A 21,896-nucleotide genomic window follows, 5' to 3' on the forward strand; every position below is an offset into this window, starting at 1 on the left:
TCACAAGGATACAAAAACCCAAATGAGGTATGTTTTACAAAATAACTAGTGTGTATTTTTCAAAAATGCTACAGTCAACAGAGTTTGAGGAATATTACAGATTAAAGGAGACTAAAGAGACATGAATAAATGCAATATGTAATCCTGAACTATATACTTGACCAGGAAAAGATGTTTATATAAAGGACAACATTGGGACACCTGATAAAATTTGAATGTATACTGTTGATTAGATAATAGTATTTTATCAATAAAATTCCTGATTCTGATATTGTACTGTAGTTATGTAGAACTCCACAAGCCTGGCCCAAGTCGGGGATATAACCCTGTCTCCTGTCTGTGGCACTTCCTCAGTAAGACGACAGCTACCTATCTGCCAATCCCATAAAGCACTCCTATCTGTTCTTTTACCTGCTGTGCCTCTCACTATTTATTTAGTTAATAGAGATAAGCATAAGCTATAATAACATCAACCACTGATAATTTATAAAAACAATCATAATCACTGATCATGATCTAAATGTTAGAGATAATTGGTGATCTTTCTCTAATAGCTGGACATCTGAGAAAAATGTTCTCAGATTATTAAGAATGATTCCCAAGAAACACTATGAAGGTAAAGTCTAGGCATGGAAACACTTGGCACCAAAAGGATTCAACACAATCCTAAATGAGTCTGGCATGAAGTTAACATATCCATCTGTATCTATCTTCTCAGATGTGCTTTATGTGAAAGATTTAATTACTGGTGAATCATAAGAATAGAACTCAAAGTTTCATCAGAAAGCTTATATTACAATTGAATGGAATTTTATTTTAAGAAATCTTAATTCCAGAAGTCATAAGAATTTACTGACTTGGTGAGATGTGGATACAAATTATTTTTACCAGAGTCTCTACTATTCTCCTCAGATTCCTCCTCTTCATCATCATCGGAGTACTTTTTCTTTGGAGTCTTTCTCCGCAAACGCCTGCTTTGCCTCATTGGCCGGGAGGGATGTCGCCTTAGTCTTCGGCTACAGAAATCAGTGTCGCTGTCATCATTAGATGGTGGGTCTTCTTCACTTTCATCTGGGTTCTCATCAGATACTACAAACTCATCTTGAGATCTGTCCAAGAGAAACCAAATGAATTATGATGGTACACTTAAAACCGTGAACCCGTTTTTGAGTTCTGAGTTCAAATTCTAACAAGTCCAGTGAATTATTAAGTAACGTTTAATGTAAAATATCCAGTTAACTGTATCAGTTTCCCTGTTTATAAAATGAAGAGATGTTTTGCCCCCTCTCCTTTTTTTTGAAGGAGTTATGAACATGAATGGATGCTGATTTTTGTACGTAAATTGCTTTGGCCTCTTGGGAAGTCCTCCACATACCTCAAATTCAACATGCCCAAAAGTGACCTCATTATTTCCTAACCTACTCCTCTCTTCTGTTCCCTAGCCTGGTATTTGGTACTGTCACCCATCCAGTAATTCAAAGCAGAAACATGGTATTTATCCTAATTTCTTTCTCCCTTTTCATTTCTCACATCTAATCAATGACTAATTCCTCCCGAGTCTATCTCATAAAGATAATATCTCAAACCTGATACCTCTTCTCAGTTCAGGCTCTCATATCCCATCTAAACTACTACAGCAATTCCCCAAAGTCTCTTTAATCTCTACACTCATTTCCCCTCAGTAAATCCTCCGAACGAATGCCAGGATGAATCTTTCTAAAACATAAACCTCATATTAGTCTGGTATTTAAAACCATTCAGGGGGTTTTCATCATCTTCAGGAAAGAGTCCAAATTCTTATGCATGACAAACAAAATACTCCATCATCTGGTTCCTTTTTATGTCTTGGCCACATTTCCAGCAGGGCACTTTCTGCTGCTTCCTCAATTCTTCTTATCCTGACACACCAGCAGTTTCCTAAATATTCTATGACGTTTTATGCCTGGCTGCCCTGGACAGGATTTCTCTGCTTAGAATACTTTCTTTCCTTCACTGCTTCTAATCTCAAATTCATCAATCTGCCCAATTCATTCTTCACATTTCAGATAAAGCTTTATTTCTACTCTGAGGCTTTCCTTGACCTCCCTGGATTGATCTGGCCCTTCTCTGTACCCTGATTTATGTTTTAGTAGCAATCATGCAGAATGACTTTTTTGTGGTTTATATGTTTGTTTCCTCCACTAAACAATGAGAGGAGAAACTCTGTGGTATTCTTTCCATACCTGTTCTGCAGGGAAGCCTTTCCTGATCTTCCATACTGAATTACTTGCCCCAACCCAAACCCCTATGGGTCACCAGAGAATAGTTTCTAAATACTCATACCTGTCCACTTCTCACATTTGACTGGGAACCTCTCATGGTCATGGTGGCAGAAGGTGGCACAGAGGTACACCACAAATGAATGCTAACTGCTGTTCATGAAATTTAAATACAATGTTGAATATTAAACCAACAAGCATAGGGACTTCCCTTCCCTGGTCCAGTGGTTAAGACTCGGCACACCCAATGCAGGGGGCACAGGTTCGATCCCTAGTTGGGGAACTAAGATCCCACGTGCTGCATCGTGTGGGCCACCCCCAAAAAACAAACAACCCATAAAACTTCGTTTTAATCTAGAAAGAACCAAAATCAGCATCGCTGAATTTGTTTCAAGTATCCTGAAAACAGATTGTCTATGTGCATGAAGAACAAAAGCTCCATCAGAGCAGGGCCGAGCTTATCTGGTAGGCCTGTTCAAGCCTGGACGCAGAGAATGGGATCTACTGACAGACCACGCACCCATCACTGATCTTGAATTCATCCTCACTCTCTTCTTCATCCAGGTTGCTGTCACTGTCCAGATCATTTAGTCGCCGGCGTTTCTTCCGGCGAGCAGCAGCTGCCCTCTGGGGTCGTTTATTTTCTTTTCTTTCTTCATCCAAAATAGTAGAGATATCTTTTCCACGGTGGCCAGTGATAGTGGAGATATCTTTTCCTCGGCCAACTCCTGAGTCCAGGGGGAAGGGTGTAGGGCAGGTGAGGGGAAGAGAGGGAGGGAGAGAGAGAGACAAGTATATGTTTATTAAAAGCTTCCCTTTAATATCTACAGATTGTCCTTAGCAGATTTTCATTCGATTTCTTTATTTTCTTCCTACAGATATGCAATTTTCTCACAACTTTAGCTGACAGAGCTCTCTTTTGTTTATCCTACTAAATAGAAGTTTACTATGTAGAGAACGTGCTTCTTCAAAAATTTTGGTATGATTCATGTACCATAATATTCACCCTTTTAAAGTGTATAATTCATCGGTTTTTAGTATAGTCACGAAGTTGTGCAACCATCACCACTAATTCCAGAGCATTTTTATCACCCCAAAAAGAAACCTCATACCTATCAGCAGTCACTCAAGAATCTCTTCTTGGGGCTTACCTGGTGGTGCAGTGGTTGAGAATCTGTCTGCTAATGCAGGGGACACGAGTTCGAGCCCTGGTCTGGGAAGATCCCACATGCCACAGAGCAACTAGGTCCGTGAGCCACAACTACTGAGCCTGTGCGTCTGGAGCCTGTGCTCCGCAACAAGAGAGGCCGCAATAGTGAGAGGCCCGCGCACCGCAATGAAGAGTGGCCCCCCTTGCCACAACTAGAGAAAGCCCTCGCACAGAAATGAAGACCCAACACAGCAAAAAGTAAAAAATAAATTAAAAAAAAAAAAAGAATCTCTTCTTGAAAGCTGTCTTTTGGATGTGGCTTTAGAAAGAGGCCAATCCATTTTTAAATTTTTTTTTTAAACTGTGTTTGCAGGGCAGAGAAAGTGAGAATTTAGCAGCAAAGATATACATAAGGCACACATGTCTGGAAAAGCTAGTGACTTCTTCAGTTTTACTACAAACAGCCTACTTATTATTAATCCTTTCTAGAGCTTTCATAATAACACTGGAGCACTGGTGATTTCCTACATAGCTCTTTAATTAAATTATCTTCAAATTCTTCTATTTTAATGTCACCCACTGAAGACTATGAAATTAATAAATTGATTTTTAATTTAAAGCAATCATTTAGATTCTGATTATCCACAATTTTTGTGACTTTGTAGCAGCAGTGATCTAAAAATGGAAAGACAACTGCAAAGTTTTCTGTTTGGAAGCAGAAGAAAATTTTTTAATCTAGGGAAGAACATTTAACCTAGGGAGGAACATTTATGTTTCATATCAGATTACAAAATAATACTACTTTTAACATAATTAGAAGCTCTGAGTCTATACATTGACACCGTGTCCAGAGATTATTTTCAGTCTCAGACAGTTAACATCAGTAGTGATCGTGATACATACTGAGGAGAATAAGAAAATATGCTTGCTCACTGCTTCTAATCAGGGCATTTTAGTTAACATATTGGCCGAGTTAGATGAAAAAGAGAGAATGATAAACACATACCTCCTCCATCAGCCTCTTTAATATCATCTTCTATAGCTTCATCAATTGCTTCGTCAAACTCATCAAATCTAAAATACATACAACAATCACATTACAGCCTGTCCTGGCATATGGGTTAGGAAAATTGCCTCTGAAGTAAAAAAGGGCTGAATGTGAAACTGCTCTCTGCTACTCTGGGGCTGTGGGACTTGGATTAGACCACCTCAGTCCTGTTAACCTCAATTTCTTTGGTAAAACAGAGTTTTGTAAATCAGTATCTAATTCTAAGTTGTTCTTCATTTTCAAAGATCACCTATACCAGGCAGCAACAAATATTTTTGTAATGGGCTTTGTAGACTGTACGATCTCTGTCGTAACTACTCAACTCTGCCATTGTAGTGCAAAATCAGCCACAGACAATGTAAGTGAATGGAAAGTAGCTGTGTTCCAATATAACTTTATTTATAGACACTGTGATTTGAATTTCATGTAATTTTCAAATAATTTTATCCTTCTGGTTCTTTTTTCAACCATTTATAAATGTAAAAACCACTCCTAGGTCACGTGCTATACACAAACTGGCAGTGAGCTGGATTGGCCCACAGGCCAACCCGATTATACAAATCATATGACAAGGTAAACTGAACAAAATTCGTGTTCCAGAAATAATACTAAGTGTGAGAAGTATACTACTGTTGTTATTAAAGATTATATTATTATTATTATTACTGAAATTCATATACAGATGGTCAGAATTTTAAAACTAGGTAAACATACTTTATCTCACAAGGGCTATTTCCTCCAACTTAAAGCAAAAAACCAAGACTAGATGATTCCTAAGATTTATTCACATACAAAACTCCTTTCACTTTGGAACTGAGGTGACCAAAAGAAAAAGTGACTTGAAGATCATGTAAATATGGTAATTACTAGCCACATGTGGCTATTTATATTTAAAATAATTAAACTAAAAAATGCTGTTCCTCACTAGCCATATTTCAAGTGCTCAACAGTGACATATGACTACTGATTGCCATACTGGACAGCAAAGTAACAGAACATTTCCATAACCACGGTAAATTGGACAGCATTGGATTAAAGTTACACAGTGATTAACAACAGAGTTAAGACCAATAGCCAGGACTTCCCTGGTGGCGCAGTGGTTAAGAATCCGCCTGCCAACGCAGGGGACACGGGTTTGATCCCTGGTCCAGGAAGATCCCACGTGCTGCAAAGCAATTAAGCCCGTGTGCCACAACTACTGAGCCTGTGCTCTGGAGCCCGCGAGCCACAACTACTGAGCCCATGCGCCACAACTACTGAAGCCCGCGAGCCTAGAGCCCGTGCTCCGCAACAAGAGAAACCACCACAATGAGAAGCCCGCACACTGCAATGAAGACCCAACGCAGCCAAAAAGAAAAAAAGAATAAAATCAAAAATCCTTAAAAAAAAAAAATGACTAACAGCCAAATATTTTGCCTTTTGAGTTGAGAAACTCATTACAGCTATAGATTTCCTCTCTAGGAAAATATAACTACACAAACATAACATTTTACATATAATTTCAGAGGATTCACAAGTTTCAGGTTAAGAACTCTTCTTCTACATATTTTTATATGCAACAGTTTACTTCCAATTTTTTCATGATTATAAACAATGCTATGAAAAACATCCTTATAGATAGAGCTTAGCTTTTCCTTAAGATAAATTCTGAGAAAGTAAAAATCTGTGTATCTATTCATCAGGCTAGAATAACAGATTCAGATACAGCCAGATATAAAGTTAATGGAAAACAGGATTTCTCCGAAGGACAAGATGCAGCTGTAAAGTGCCATAACAATCTATTTCTTTGAGCCACTACTACTTTCTTACTGAGACACTCTGTTTTCTAAATTCAGAGACCATCAGAATCCTTGGACAAAGGAAATTATAGCAGTAAGAATGAAACACCCACCCCTGCCTAGAGGATCTAAGTCAGTTTTAACACAAATAAGCAGCCTTGATTTACATTCCAGATTCAGAGTTTGGATAAGGGGTTGGACACAACACTCCACACTCTATCTTCATTGTTTTCAAGTAAATAGGACCCTTTGTCTACCATGCCGTACACATATGATACTGACCCTTTCACAGTCCTGCTTTGCTTTGAGCCTTACTCTTCATTTAAATTTCACCTAAACTCTACCATTCCTCAGTATCTTTTCATAACTCTATCTTTTCTTTTGTTTGGTGAGATGCCCCTTGGTTCCACTATGAGATTTTGTTGGATTATAGGTTTGTTCCTGGTATTCTTGCTACAAATAAAATTGTTGGCTTAAAGGCATACAAATTGTTCTTCAAGGGTTGTAGCAATTTAAAATACAACCGTGAAGTGAATTTTACCGTTAAGATTTTTTTGCTAATACGGAAAAACAAAATTATTTTGTTCCTTAATTTTAATTTGAATACCCAGTAAAGCCAATATTATTTTCATGTTTACTGGTCATTTTTACTTTTTCATTCGCAAGTACTGGTTTGTGTCCTTTCTCCATTTTATTAGCCAGTATATTCATCTTTCCTTACAGATCTGTAAGAGCTTTTTATGCATTAAAGATTTTAACATCTTTGTCATATGTTGCAGTTATTGCTATCCAAAGTATATTCCTCACCCCCCCCTTTTTTTGGGCCACGCCGTGGCATGCGGGATCTTAGTTCCCCAACCAGGGATCAAACCAATGCTCCCTGCAGTGGAAGTGCTGAGTCTAAACCACTGGACCACCAGGGAAGTCCCCAAAGTGTATTTCCCCTTTAACCTTTGCTTATTTTTTCAAGTTTTGAGACAGGAAAACTGACATTTTGTCCTGCTATCATTACAAATATGTGCCCATCCCATCCCCAGTCAGCATCCCTCTCAAATAAACAAACACAAATCATGCTGTCTAGTTCTAGTCTTCAAAATACATGGAAACTTAATTTTTCTTAAGGAACTGATTTCCTAACAAAAATGGCTTTTTATCCTTGCCTTCAGAAATGTTAATGTCTGAAGTATGCAACAGTCTTTGCAGACACCATGTGGAAAAACTATTTCCACTATGAAAAAAACTATATACTCACTGTTATTTTAAAAACTCATAAGCCATTCCTTTTGAATTTTAACTCCTTTACAAAATTTCTTTGCAACCAAACATTTTCTTTTGTAAGTGCTTTTTGTCTGAGTCTTTCTTAATTTTATATAATCAAATTTCCTTTTCACTATTTTTTCTGTGTTTGGTGTTATACTTAAAAAGTTGCTCCTTACATAAGAATATGTATCTTCCTTACCTCCTTTTGGGAACTAGGCAGGGTATAAATAAATGAATCACACAATACATATTATGATAAAAAACATAGTTTATATTACTGTTATATAATTTTAAGCTGAAGGGATCATCTGGGTTAGTTCACCATCATAGGTATGTCAACCAAGACCCAGGGAAATGGACCAACCACTCAAAGATACATGGCTAATTAGTGGCGTGGTGAGGGCTATAATCTGAAGTCTTCTGGCCCCCAATCCAATGCTCCTTCCAGTCAACTTTGACATCATCCTCTGTTAGGAGCTATAAGAATCCGATAAACAATTATTAAATGATAGTAGTGATGAAATTTTTTTTGGGGGGGAGGGTTTCTTTTCTGTGTTGATATATTAAGTGCTTTAGATTTTACCCTCACAACAGTCCCATTGCAACCCATGTACAAAGTAAATTCTAGGTGTATTTATTAGAGCTTGAATATGACGAATAAAACTTAAAAAAAATATATTAGGGGCTTCCCTGGTGGCGCAGTGGTTGAGAGTCTGCCTGCCGATGCAGGGGACACGGGTTCGTGCCCTGGTCCGGGAAGATCCCATATGCCGCGGAGCGGCTGGGCCCGTAAGCCATGACCGCTGAGCCTGCGCGTTGGGAGCCTGTGCTCTGCAATGGGAGAGACCACAGCAGTGAGAGCCCCGTGTACCGCAAAAAAAAAAAAAAGAAAAAGAAAAAGAAAAAATTACTAAGAAGCAGAAGGAAAAAAGAAAAACTGAGAAGAGACATACAAATGCCCAACAAGCACATGAAAAGATGCTCAACATCACCAACCATCAAGGAAATGCAAATCAAAATCATGAGACATCACCTCACATCTGCTAGGATGGCCGCCATGAAAAAAACAAAAGCAGACAAGTGTTGGCAAGGACGTGGAGAACCCAGAAACCCTGTACACTGCTGGTGGGAATGGAAAATGGTGCAGCTGCCATGGAAAACAGCATGGCGGTTCCTCAAAAAAAACAAAAACGGAACTACCATATGATCCAGCAATCCCACTTCTGGGTATATACCCAAGATGAAATGCTAATAAAACAAATTTCTTCTCCCATTGAAAACCACAATTACATCAGGATTGAAAGACAATACAGTTCCCCTATGATGCTTGTTCTGATAATGTAAATTTGTTCCAACATAACTATTAGGAAATAATTCAAGCATAACATGTATTTCATACTTGCTTATATATAATTTTCCTTGTGAGAAACACTAGGTAAATGTAGAAAACTGCACCAGCTGTGTAGGAATACACAAAACAAACACGTGCACACACCTTACAAATATTTACCAGCTACCCAAGCTCATCATGTGTGTTATAAGCTAGAGCCATCTGCATCTGGTATTACAACTTTCTGGCTGATTTCAAATAACTCTCCTACCACTACACAACAATTTACAAACTGCAACTCTCCTCACAATCACTTCCACAGACAAGCTTCACGTCTTTTTTCAACATAAAATGTCATATTTATTGTAGTACTTGTTATTTCTTAACCACTTAAGATGTGTCAAATGGTACTCCCATTGTTATCTTTTTTTTTAATGTGTCACTAATGAAGTTTTTGAGTGTGTGACCCTAACTCCATATTTCCCATAATCCCTATAGTTTTTGTGCAATTTTGCAAACAATGGCAATTTTTAGGAATGCATTTGTTGTGTTTTAGTAGAATTGACTTTAACACTTGCACTTTCCATTAGTAGGTTTTGACTTCACTAGTTTTAATGATTTTATTAAAAAACGGTACTTTTTCAAAGTTTTTTTTTTTAAGGAATAAGATGGACGCCATTCCCCTAAATATTAAGGATTTTACTCTTACTGATCCTACTGCATTTTATTTTATTTATAACGCTTTATGGAAAAACCCAAACAAACTTTCCAGCCAACCCAAAATAAAGTTTTAACAATAACAACAGAAACTACACAAGGGGAACTCTTTCATGATCACTGACAAAAGTTTATAAACAGGAAACAAGCTTAAAGTTCTATAAAATCAACTCTGTTTTCCATCTCCAGTTATTCAAGTTAAAAGATTGTTTTGGTGTTGTTTAACAATGGTCTAAAATAATTAAAATATCATTTATTTATTATGTGAGTGAGACAGGGTGGTTTCGTGGAAAGAATACTAGACGAACAAACAATTAGGAGATAATGTTTTAGTCTAGGTTTAGCTACTAACAGAGTGACTATGGAAAAATCTCTCTCTGATATTTCTGGTGGCAGATGGTAAACCAGACTATATTTATTGAGTCTCTCAATAGGCACTGATGGAGCACTATGCTAGCTGTAAAGAACAGAGGGATGCATAACACGGACATGGTACTTACCTTCATGTTAACAGTATAGTGCGGGAGAGCAATATTAATCAAAAAATTAAAATCACGATTGTTACAAATATAGAAGTACTTTCAAGAAAAAAAACCGGTTGCTATGAGGGCATATATAGAGGGGTTTGATTAAGAGAGGATTGTTAACAAGGTAAAAAACAGGAGGGAAATTCAAGTAAACAGTCTACACAAAGGGACCGAAAGAAGACAGTGTGGCTAAGCTGAGAGAGTAAGGGAAAATGTGGATGAGGTGGAGCTGAAAGGCTAAGTGCAGGGCAGGCTATGCAGTGCCTGTGGGCCTTGTTAAAGGCATCGGTTCTTATCCCCAGAGCTACAGAAATTGGACAAAGTATGTTAAACAGAAGAGGATAACACGAGCAAATTACATTTGGAAAAGATGATGTTGGCTGCTCTAAAATTCTATGATTCTAAAGACGGTAAGTAAGAAATATATATACAATTTCTAATCATCACTGTCATTGTAATGGGAAAAGCATATACTTTGGGGTCAGGTTGTTTCAAAAACATTTTCCACTCCTTCATTCTCACAGATTTCATACCTATAACTTATACATTTCCGTGTTCTTGTTGACCTCCTTTCAAGCAAGTTTGCTTTGGATTTTTTGGAATCTTTTTTCTTTTCTTCATGATCTTCAGAAAAATCTGGCTCCTGATTTAAAAATATGATAATAAGTATATAGGTTATTAATCACAACAGAACAAAGTTCCTTGGAATTAATAGCTTTCTAATGTCCATCTAGGCAGCACATGTGAAAGGTTTAAAAAAAGTGAAATGATTCCCATAAAACTGAATAAACATGGCAACACTAAGTACAGAGATTAAAAAGAATATTGGTGATCAAAGAATGAAAACACTTCTGTATTAAACTTATGCTTTTGTGAGTTTATAATTACCTCTTTTAAAACAATCATGATGAAGTCTATCCACCGATAATGAAACTTAACACACATAAATCAAAAGATAGGCTGAATAAATGAAATAATGGGTTTAGAAGAAGAAAGGGGCAAGGTGCTCCAGAAAAATAACTAACCAAGACAGGTTATTTCAGTGTGTGATTTAATTAAGCCTGAATGAAACTGCATATGAAACTAAGAAAATTTCTTCATTTCAAATGAATATCATGTTACATATACTTTCACTCATGAGATAGCTTTCTCAATTATAAATTAGATTAATAACTGCAAAACAACGGTATCCCTTCAAAGAAACTGAACTGTAAGAACACAAATTGAAGTTTCTGATAACCCCCAAAGCAGGGAATTAAAAACCAAATCTCCCTGAACTATTTTTTAGTCACTTCACATAAATAGCACATAAAGAAGCTAAAAACGAATTACCCAATTTAGGGTACAAAAAAAAAAAAAAAATAGAGCATAAACTCCGTGGGGTGAGCTTTAAACTTGGTTTGGATGTGATATTACATTTTGGGGCTATCTGCATACACATAATTTTAATCATGAGGGAAATGGGTGATTTCTTTTTTGTGTGTGTGTGGTATGTGGGCCTCTCACTGTTGTGGCCTCTCCCGTTGCGGAGCACAGGCTCCGGACGTGCAGGCTCAGCAGCCAAGGCTCACGGGCCCAGCCGCTCCATGGCATGTGGGATCTTCCCGGACCGGGGCACGAACCCGTGTCCCCTGCATCGGCAGGCGGACTCTCAACCACTGCGCCACCAGGGAAGCCCTGGGTGATTTCTTTAAGGTGCTAAATTTTCATTTTTAATAAAATAGGTATACTATATATTTAAAACCACTCATATTACATAAAGTGAGTTAAATTTTAGAACAATTTTGGCAGTCTCCTCTTTAAAAATACTATAAACCAGAAACTTACTTGTGGAGGAATGATGTTTTCAATACTGATACCCACATACACCAAGCGTTCTTTCCTTTAAGTAAAAAACAAAAAAGCACACAAAGTGAGATTTGCTAAAAATAAAATTGTTATGAAAACATTACTAACACAGATAATACTAAAATTATGATTCATGGTAACAGCAGAAGCTAGGTCACAGACATGTTAGTTATTATCCATGAAACTTATAATATTGGTATCTGTGGCAGGCACAAAACTTCCTAAAGGTATGAAAACTTAGCTTTAGAAGTGACTTATGCCAGGTAAAATAAAACCTGTAAGTGAAACAGACAATGAAATTTGATGAAAAGAGTCATGCTTGTGACTCACTGATGAAGTGATTAGATGGAACACCAACTCTGGACAAACTGGATCTTTGTTATGCTGGAAGTTCTCAGTAATATCGTATGTGAATGATTCTAAGACCATCCACTTCTTGTTTGCAGAGAAGAAAACCAGCAATACAGCCATATGTCTCTGCACCCTAGGATGCTTACAACAAAGATATCTTCAGAGCCAGTTAAGACTTCTCCAGAAAATGTGGATTTATGGACACTAATGACATAGAGTTTCATTTCAAAGAAATCTTTGTTGATTTTAATTCAACAAATTTTACACAACGAATTGCTATACAGAACAGAAGCTTTCTCTGGTTCTCCCAAAGTTAATTCAAATACACTAAGAACAGCTGAGCTTTTACATATGTGCCAGTGTATGTTCAACTAAACAGAAATAGTAACCACTCTTCCTCCCTTTATTTGTGATGTCCCATATAGGACATTAATGATCCAGTTGTGTGGGTCCTTTAGAACACAGCCTTTACTGCCCCATAAACCCTGGGTTAACAAGAATTTTATAGTCTTTTTAAGAGATGGGTTATGAAGCTATTAAATAAAACTGGCATGTAAGAAAATAAAGTTATTTTAATCAAAACTTTAAAAAAAATTAGTACAGTTAATGAACTAAAAACTAGGAAAGGAAGAACAGTACTAGCTGAAATTAATAGGAAAGACTACGTGGATAATTCAAAACTTCAGCTCTCTGTTATTAAATATGTTTGACATGTCCCTCTTTACATTAACCAAGTTTATTGTGGTATCAGTTTCCTCAAAAGCTCTATTTTCACTTGACCTTATTTCTCTTCTCAACTCAATGGAAAAAACACTTGTTCCATGTTAGGTCTTGACTTGTGTCAGGCTTGGAAATTGACAGGTAAGTGAGACATAGTTCTTGCCCTCACAATTATTTAACAACTAACTGTAGTCCATTATGAACAGGTATAATGGAAATGAGAAAAAGGAATGGATTTTCTCTGAAGAGCTGAGAAACTCGGGAAGGCTTTAAATAGGTGGTAATATCTGAGTAAGATCTTGAAGGTAGGTATGATTTCTCATCAAGGCATTCTCTTGCTCAGTAATCTTATGGAAAGTCACATCTTCCATTCTATCTCACCACCTAGCTCAATGATCATATTGGGCCCAGACCTTATTATTACCAATAACCACACCCTTTCTAAAATTTCAATTTCAAGGAACCTGTTCTCTGACTTCTACTGACTCACTTTCCAGCTCACTCCCTCTGTTACACTGATTTCAACCATTCCCTGACTCCAGTGGGACCTCTATCCATTGACCCTACCCTTTTTTCACTGTCCGGCACTCCCTTTGTGTCCTTACTTTCCCCCTTACCTGGCTTAGACTCCATGGTCCATCATTACAAATACTCCTTTGCATACACTCTCAAATTCCTTGTCTCTTTCTCTCCTTCCCTCTGTTATATTACCTGGAAAATTCCAACCCTGATTAAATCCAACTCTCTGCTAGCAAAGCACTAGTAACAGTACTTTGGAAGTACATAGCTATTTGAATTCCCAATAATTTCTGGCACGAAGTCCAGGAAGGGACATTTACATATCAGCTGAATGGACTTCTGAAACATGAGATTTCACAGAGCATCACAGCTCCAGCTCTGTAGACAGTTGCTGGCTAGTTACTAATTACTCACTGACACATCCTTCTTTTCCACCATACCGTAGAGCCACATATCATACACCTCATGTTGATTACATTGCCCAGCATAAAGCAGGTGCTCAATAAATGTTCATTAAATGTTGACTAAAAGAACAAACAAGGGGAAAGATGCTCTAGCGCTATGACATAGACAGTAAGCAAGGCTCTAAGTTGTTAGGATGAATGCTAGAGAAATTATTTCACAGATTTGAAACAGGATGAATAAAAATGCTCACTTTTAAAAAGAGATGAAGTCACCTGTATTTACAGTTAATATATTATTTACTTTAGAAACATACATATTTTGCTATTTAGAGCTCCTAATATATACATATATTAGGAGTTATAAATAATGAAAGCTTTGTTAACCAGATTTTTGGGGGAATTCACAAACAACAGTAACAGTTAACTTGCCTTGTTAGAATGGCCTCGTATAGGATTTAGTGTGATGTAAAGGCACAATAACAGATGTCCTCTTAAAGGATGACATTTAAGTAAAGAGGATTACCAAGGATAGAAGAGAAAGTAGATGAACTAGTAAATGGGAGACCAATAATATAAACAAATGTGGCACATTTTAACATAAATTTCTAAAACTGAAAGTATTTCTTAACTGCAGCAGCATATTCTAAAGTGTGTGAGGCAAGAGTAAAATATACGTTCACCAATCTTTCCACATAGAAAATGTACAAGCATCACAGGCCTCCAAAGAATAAACGGATATAATGTGAGTATGAGACAAACTCTTAGTGGTTTACATTCTTGGCTTTTAGAAAGAATCTACTTTCTTCCAAGTCCTTAAAGGGTGAGCCTATTAGCTATCTACACTGCTAAGTCAGATCAGCTTCAGAACATGAACTCATTTCTCAGAAGGGCAGGCAGATTGCAGGAAGACCGAGTCTAATTTTTAATTATGATTTAATTTGAAGCATCCTTAGTTAGATCTTTTCCAGTGTCAAAAATTATGACAGGAGCAGTTCGTACATCAAAATAGTCCTAATAACTGTATACAGGACTGTTAGTTCCTAAATATAAAGGTATTTAGACAACCAATTAAAAAAAAAGTACTACTTTTATCTCCTAGTGAACTTCAGAGATAAACTTTGCCTTTAAACTAAGCAGCATACATCATGAGCCAGAGAGAGCTCAAGGTGAGCAGTAAAGAGGAAAAAGGATCTAGAAGTTGAACTCATTTTTAAGGTTCAACTTGGCACAAAGTGTGTGGACTATGGAATGAGCAGACTGTCTCAACGCAAACTAAAGTTTTGAGGGGAATACTATGTGACAGGAGGTAAAAGTTAAAGTAGCAGCAAATGAAGGAGCAATCAGGAGACACTGCTTAGATTTTTCTCAGATGGGCATCAAGTCCTACTGATTAATCCTCTGAAAATTCTCTTCAACCTCTCTACTGTATTATCATGATGACTGCTCTAGTTCAGGCCTCACTGGCTCTCACAGACTTTATTCCAACAGCCTCAACTCTAATTCCTTCTTCTTACTGTTACCAGGGCATTTTTTCTGAAATAAAATTCTGATTATGCACCTCCCTCCTCTGATGGCTCCCCCATGCCTCTAGAGAATAATTCAAATTTCCTAGCCAGTTATGCAAAGCTGTTCACAATTTGGCCTCAGTTTCCTTTATAGCTTCATCCCCCACCACTCTTTTACACTCTCTCTGCTTGTACTGTGCTCTTTGCCTGAAATATCCTTTCTCTGCATGTCCACCTATATAACCCCTAGTTATCTTCCAAGGACTTCCCTGATAACCCCAACTCCTAGGAGAACTAAAGTGCTCCTCCACAATGTTCTAGTATTGCTCTAAATATACCTCGATTTGTCTACTTTACTGAATCACTGGTTCATACATCTGCATCCTCTGGTAGAAGGTGAGCTCCAGGTAAGCAAGAGCTTTGTCTTAATTCATCTTTTCTCTTCAGTTTGGAACACAGCAGGAATGAAGGAATGTTTAGCAATAGACTAATCAACAAAGGTACATATAAATATAAATAAATACAAACTTACTGTCTTGATTTTGAGCCCCCTTTAAAGATTAAGCTCAACTCCAATCTTACCTCCTCCAAGAAGCCTTCTTCAACTGCTTTAGACCACACTGCAGTGGCATATTGAAAAGGGAGGCAATGCTTACAGTCAGTAGCACACAGTTCAGCATTTAAATGCTCTTTATTTCACCAGTGTTAATTCTGCCCACCCAAAGAGATGACATGGGTAACTAAACTGTAGACCAGTTCTTACAGTTTTCTTGTACTCCCTACATACTTAGCTACATATACTCCACAATACTTGGGTCAATACTTATTCAGAGTAGGTTCTGATATACATTTTAGATCAGGGATTGGCAAACTTTTCCTGTAAAAGGACAGATAATAAATTAGGTTTGGGTCATAAGGTCCCTGTTGCAACTACTCAACTCCGCTGCTGTAGTCACAGGCAACATATAAACAAATGAGCATGGCTATGTTCCAATAAAACTTTATTTATGGACAATGAAATCAGAATATACCATTTTCATGTGCCATGACATATAATTTTTGGTTTTTTTCTAATCACTTAAAAAAGAAACAACCATTCTTAGCCGGGCCATATTTGGCCCACAGGTCAGAGTGTGCCAAACCCTGCTTTAGACAGACACATTAGTCTATACTGGAAGACAATTCTGAGGTCAAATTCCCAAGTAAAACATTAACACACATATCACAATACCTGCGTTCAGCACGCTCCTTCTTCTTTAAGGCAACATCCAAATCCTGCAATTGTTCCTCTAATTTTTCACACAGTAGTTTCTGAAAAAATAAAACAGATGAGTGTCATTTTACACACCTTTCCACAATCATTTATCTCTTGCCTATTAGCTACAGATACCATGCTATTGAGAGCTGATAAGGGGCCACGTAGTGAACACTGAAATGTTCCTTATATTTAATTAAATAAAGACATGCTGCTTCAGTTCATCCACTGAACTGAAGATGAGCAGGGTATCTTTAAAGTAACACACATGTTAAAGAAACTTATAGCTTTGCTGAGAAACATGTTCAATGCCTATCTTGCTAGCAGTAATCAATGTTTAAAATAGCATTTGGTTCACTGTATATACATGACAGTGATTAAAAAATTTTTTTAAATCCTAGGACATTTTTAAGGAAGAAGGTTTATGTACAATAAAATACAATGGTGCCAATCACTATTTTTTTAAAAAGAGAATGGAAAAAAATTTACAAAACCATGCCACATGGTTACTGGGTCAAAACAGAGCTGAAGAATGTAATTGCTAAAGTGATGCTAAGCCAAAAAAATTCCACTTTACTAAGAAATGCAATAAAGGCCATCTTTTTTTTTTTATGGCTGCACTGTGCGGCTTGCGGCATCTTAGTTCCCCAACCAGGGATCGAACCCATGCTCCCTGCAGTGGAAGTGCGGAGTCCTAACCACTGGACTGCCAGGGAAGTCCCAACACCATCATTTTTAAAGTAAAATGAGACTGGGCTTGTGAGAGAAAAGACCTCTTGGATGCAAAAAAAATATCCTGCTCTTCAGTTTTAAAAGAAATCCACCTGAATCGAGATACGAGAGAAACAGAATCCATGTTTCTATTCATAGTAATATTATAATGGTGCATAATTCATAATACCATCTATAAAACTGATAAAAAGAAGGTAGGCAGAAATGAAAAAGAGAATGAAACAAAGGGATAAACAAAAGGAAGAAACTTATTTCTTCCCTTGTATATTATCTTAATTTGGGGGGTTTTTGTGCGTTTAACGAATGTGAGAAAAAATAAACCAGAGATTATAATTTTACAAAACCCAGAGGTCTTCTAAGAATTGGTTTGGAAAAAAAATAAAGGGAAGACCTAAAAGATACTAATAAAAGGTAGTTGTTTTTTGGGGGTTTTTTTGCGGTACGTGGGCCTCTCACTGTCGTGGCCTCTTCCGTTGCGGAGCACAGGCTCCGGATGCACAGGCTCAGCGGCCATGGCTCACGGGCCCAGCCGCTCTGCGGCATGTGGGATCTTCCCAGACTGGGGCACGAACCCGTGTCCCCTGCATCGGCAGGCAGACTCTCAACCACTGCGCCACCAGGGAAGCCCTAAAAGGTAGTTTTTATCAATAGTCTCTAATTTCACAGAAATTTAAACAAGAGATGAACAATATCTAAAAATTGAAGATTAAAATGTTTAGTGGCTGTCAAGAAATATTATTAATTTAAACATAAAATCAAAGACTGGAAAAACAAAACTGTGCTGGGTCATCATACATGTTGGCAAGGGGGGCAGAACCATTCTCCATCTGGGATGATCATGAGAGGAGGGCGAAGGCAGGCAGTGTGGTATCCACTGTCACAAGAGTCGCACAGGAGAATCTAAAATAAACCACAGATTAATTGTCAACCTAACTATGACTAATATTCAATGACTCAAGTTAAAATAAGGACATTCTATATTTCTTAGCATAAAACTAAGTAATACACTATACTATACTCTTTATCTGCATATAGCATAATAATAAAAAAGCTCTGATAATTAGGATCCTAACACGTCTTTTTTTTGGGGGGGGCCTCACTGCACAGCTTGTGGGATGTTAGTTCCCTGACCAGGGAATGAACCTGAGCCCTTGGCAGTGAGAGTGCGGAGTCCTAACCACTGGACCGCCAGGAAACTCCCCTCTAAGATATAATTTTTTTTTTAAATTTAGAACCAAAAAAACCAAAACGTTAAGCTAATAAATTAAGTGAAAAATAACAAGTCTTTTCTGAACTAGAGTTAAAATCCTTTTTTTGTACGCCATGAGGAATATAACACATTCTTTATAACAGAGTTTTATAGCTGAAGTACCATAAACTTCCCTACCACACACAGGATTTTTAAAATACAAATAATTTCCACTGTAAATAGCATTTCAATTACCTATCTGTAAGAAACATTCATGGCTCCTTTTATCATGTAAATTCAAACATGAGAGGAATGGAACTACACTAAGGACAATTATGTTCAAATAAAAAAGCTACGAATAATTAATCTTAAGCTGATTATTTTTTGCTATTCGAGTTTCAGATGACCAGTTCTCTAAAACTTAAAATGGTACACACTCATGAACTTAAAAAAATCATTTATTTTAAAATAATTTTAGATTTATGGAAGAGTTGCCAAGATAGGACACTAACGTTAATATCTTACATAACCATGGTACATTTACCAAAACTTAATAAATTAACATCAGTATAAAACTATTAACTAAACAACAGACATTATTCGGACTTCACCAGTTTTTCCACTATTGTCCTTTTTTTGATTCTAGGATCCAACCCAGGATATTACACTGCATTTCATCATCTCTTCTTAATTTCCCCTGATCTGTAACAGTTTCTTGGTCTTTCTTTGCTTTCCATGACTTTGACAGTTTTGCAGAGTACTACTCAGATATTATGCAGACTGCCCTCCGTTTGGGTTTGTCTGATGTCTTCTCATGATTAGACTGAAGTTATGGGTTTTTGAGAATACCATAGAGGTGAAATGCCCTGCTCACTACATCATATCTGGGGGTACATGATAGTGTAACAATTTGATAACTTACTGTTCAAATTGTACAATATGACTTATTACTGGTGATATTAACTTTGATCACTTGGTTATAGTAGTGTCTGTTGTTTTTCATCACTGTAAAGTTACTTTTCACTTTCTATACTCTATTCTCATTAAAAGTGATAACTCCAGCCCATACACACGGGGAAGGGAATTAAGCTCCACTTTCTGAAGAGAGGAGTATCAAAGAATTTGTAGAGATAAGTTAAAATCACCACAGTAATTAATAAATATTTGGGGGGAAGATATGTTGAAGTTATGCTATACCCTGGTTTTCCTTACAGCTTCACCCACTAGTTTTAGGACTCATCAGTGGATCTTGCTCCAATAATTATTACTGGGAATTCCCTGCTGGTCCAGTGGTTAGGACTCTGCGCTTCCACTGCCTGGGACCTGGGTTCGATCCCTGGTCTGGGAACTAAGATCCCACAAGCAAAACAAAACAAAACAATTATTACTGTGGTGTTCTAATGGTGATTTTCTGTTTTCCTCATGCCCTCAACATTTGCTATTTGGAATTCTTCTGTAAAAAAAAAAAAAGTCCCTCCCCCATTACCCCATTTTTTTGTTTATTCAATTATTTATTTTTATCAGAATGAACTAATGAATATTATTTTATTCCTTGGGTTATAATCTAAAACAATTATTTAATTTATTGTTCAAATTGTTCTAGCCATTGATATACTAGGAGTTTTCAGGTTGGCCCCTGTGTCCTTAGGACTCATTTGCATGCTTTTATTTTTTTTTAAAGAACTTCCTTACTTTCTGGTAATACAGGATACTCTAGGCACATCTTATATTTTCCTTGCCCAAGCCTTAGAATCAGCCATTTTCCCCAGAAACACTGGTTCCTTTATCGGAGAATGGTATTTAGAAATCGAGATCTGGGTGCTGAGTGCTCACTGCTCCTGGGTATCCCTGATTCTAAGTTCTCACAGGGGACAGAGCTAGGAAATACAAGTATGTATAGTACCCCATGTATATACATATATCTATATTAAAATAAGTATGGGTTCATACTAATAACTCACCATCTAATCCAGCACCACAGGGTTCATTCTAGCCTTCAGCCTTATTTGTAACTCCTTTAACAGTGAGAAAGCTGGCTCCCATTATCTACACTTTATTTATTTGTATATAGTTTTATTTGTATATAGTTATATATAGTTTCTGAATTGCTAACATGTACCATGGGGAGGGTTTAGAGCGGGGGACGGAATGTGCACACATTTTAAAAGTGGAAAACTCCCTTCTCCATTTGCTACCAATAGCCAGAATTCAATTTAAGTTATATTAACATTATACTTCAGTTATGTGATTGATTGCTTACATAGGCATATGTGGACTAACCTGGGCACTGATTCTATTTATCACATCATTTCTATGTTAAAACATAATCTAAATTTCAAATAACAAAGTTAAAAATAAACTTTTAGAATTCAATTTATTTCTAAAATGATGATTGTCTCTATTCTTCAAGAAAGGTAAAAACCCATTAAAATAAATACTACTACGTGAGATTTCCAAGCTTCAGGCAATGATCCACTTATTTTCACTAAAACATCTGAAAAACCCGATCGAGTTCTATACTCATCTATGAATTTATTGCTTTTCTGCTGTAAGCTCAAAGAGAACAAGGACCACATCTAATTCACCATCATTTCCCTACCACTTAACACACAACAGCTGCCTAATATTTTTATTTGAGGATTATCCTTAAATATCTAGCATAAGAAATCCACCATATTTGGGATCTTCAGTTTCCAATGTCTTTCTCTTTGGCACAATAACCAGCAATGGGATTTTCAGAGCAGTTATTAAGATAACCAAATAAAAATCCTATGTGTGTTCCAAGAAGGGTACAACTTTCTCCATCTCCTGGATGTCATTTCTGCTCACCTCATTTTACTTTTCATTTCTTCACACCCCTTTGTCATTGACGTCTATTGCTGCCCCAGTCAAAATGCATTCTCTCAGTGTAAAAAAATATTAGGAAATGGTAGGGAAAGAACACAAATATTGATTTTTACTTGATTTAGGGGCAGAAAAGACCACTATCTCAATCTTCTCTTTGCCTTTCTCCACACGAAAGTCTTTACCTAACTTTTATAGTTTGATGATCATAAAAATGCTTAGAAGGGTCTTCTCAGTGTACTTTTGACAACTGTTCTTCTCAGAGCTAAAGTTATTCTCTGGGTCTAAGTTACATCTTTTACTTGAACCCTCTGCAACTACTGGGATTTGATGAACTTCACTGATTTGGTTTCCAGATACGATTTTCACATGTAGGAAGAAAACAGCTTTACCCCAGCACACAACAGATTATCAGGAACTGTGCTTGGCAACTTTACATAACTTATTTCTGCTCCCATACA

The 21,896-nt window shown here is 37.0% G+C and overlaps 1 protein-coding gene across 2 annotated transcripts in view; it reads right to left on the reverse strand.

Annotated features, from left to right (window-relative positions):
* RSF1 (remodeling and spacing factor 1) overlaps positions 1-21,896 on the reverse strand; it is a 169,909-nt gene that overhangs the window by 9,529 nt on the left and 138,484 nt on the right. For both annotated transcript variants that reach the window (XM_022593906.3, XM_022593903.3), the window contains exons 8-14: positions 18,198-18,302; positions 16,647-16,726; positions 11,896-11,950; positions 10,602-10,711; positions 4,415-4,482; positions 2,779-2,986; positions 889-1,109 (exon numbers count right to left, since the gene is read on the reverse strand). In XM_022593906.3, the coding sequence (XP_022449614.1) occupies positions 889-1,109; positions 2,779-2,986; positions 4,415-4,482; positions 10,602-10,711; positions 11,896-11,950; positions 16,647-16,726; positions 18,198-18,302 (847 nt within the window). The remainder of the gene's footprint in view (positions 1-888; positions 1,110-2,778; positions 2,987-4,414; positions 4,483-10,601; positions 10,712-11,895; positions 11,951-16,646; positions 16,727-18,197; positions 18,303-21,896) is intronic.

Source organism: Delphinapterus leucas, chromosome 7, assembly GCF_059928025.1.
Source record: "Delphinapterus leucas isolate spDelLeu-1000000601 "Yukka" chromosome 7, BTC_Dleu_Yukka2, whole genome shotgun sequence".
Classification (NCBI taxonomy): domain Eukaryota; kingdom Metazoa; phylum Chordata; class Mammalia; order Artiodactyla; family Monodontidae; genus Delphinapterus; species Delphinapterus leucas.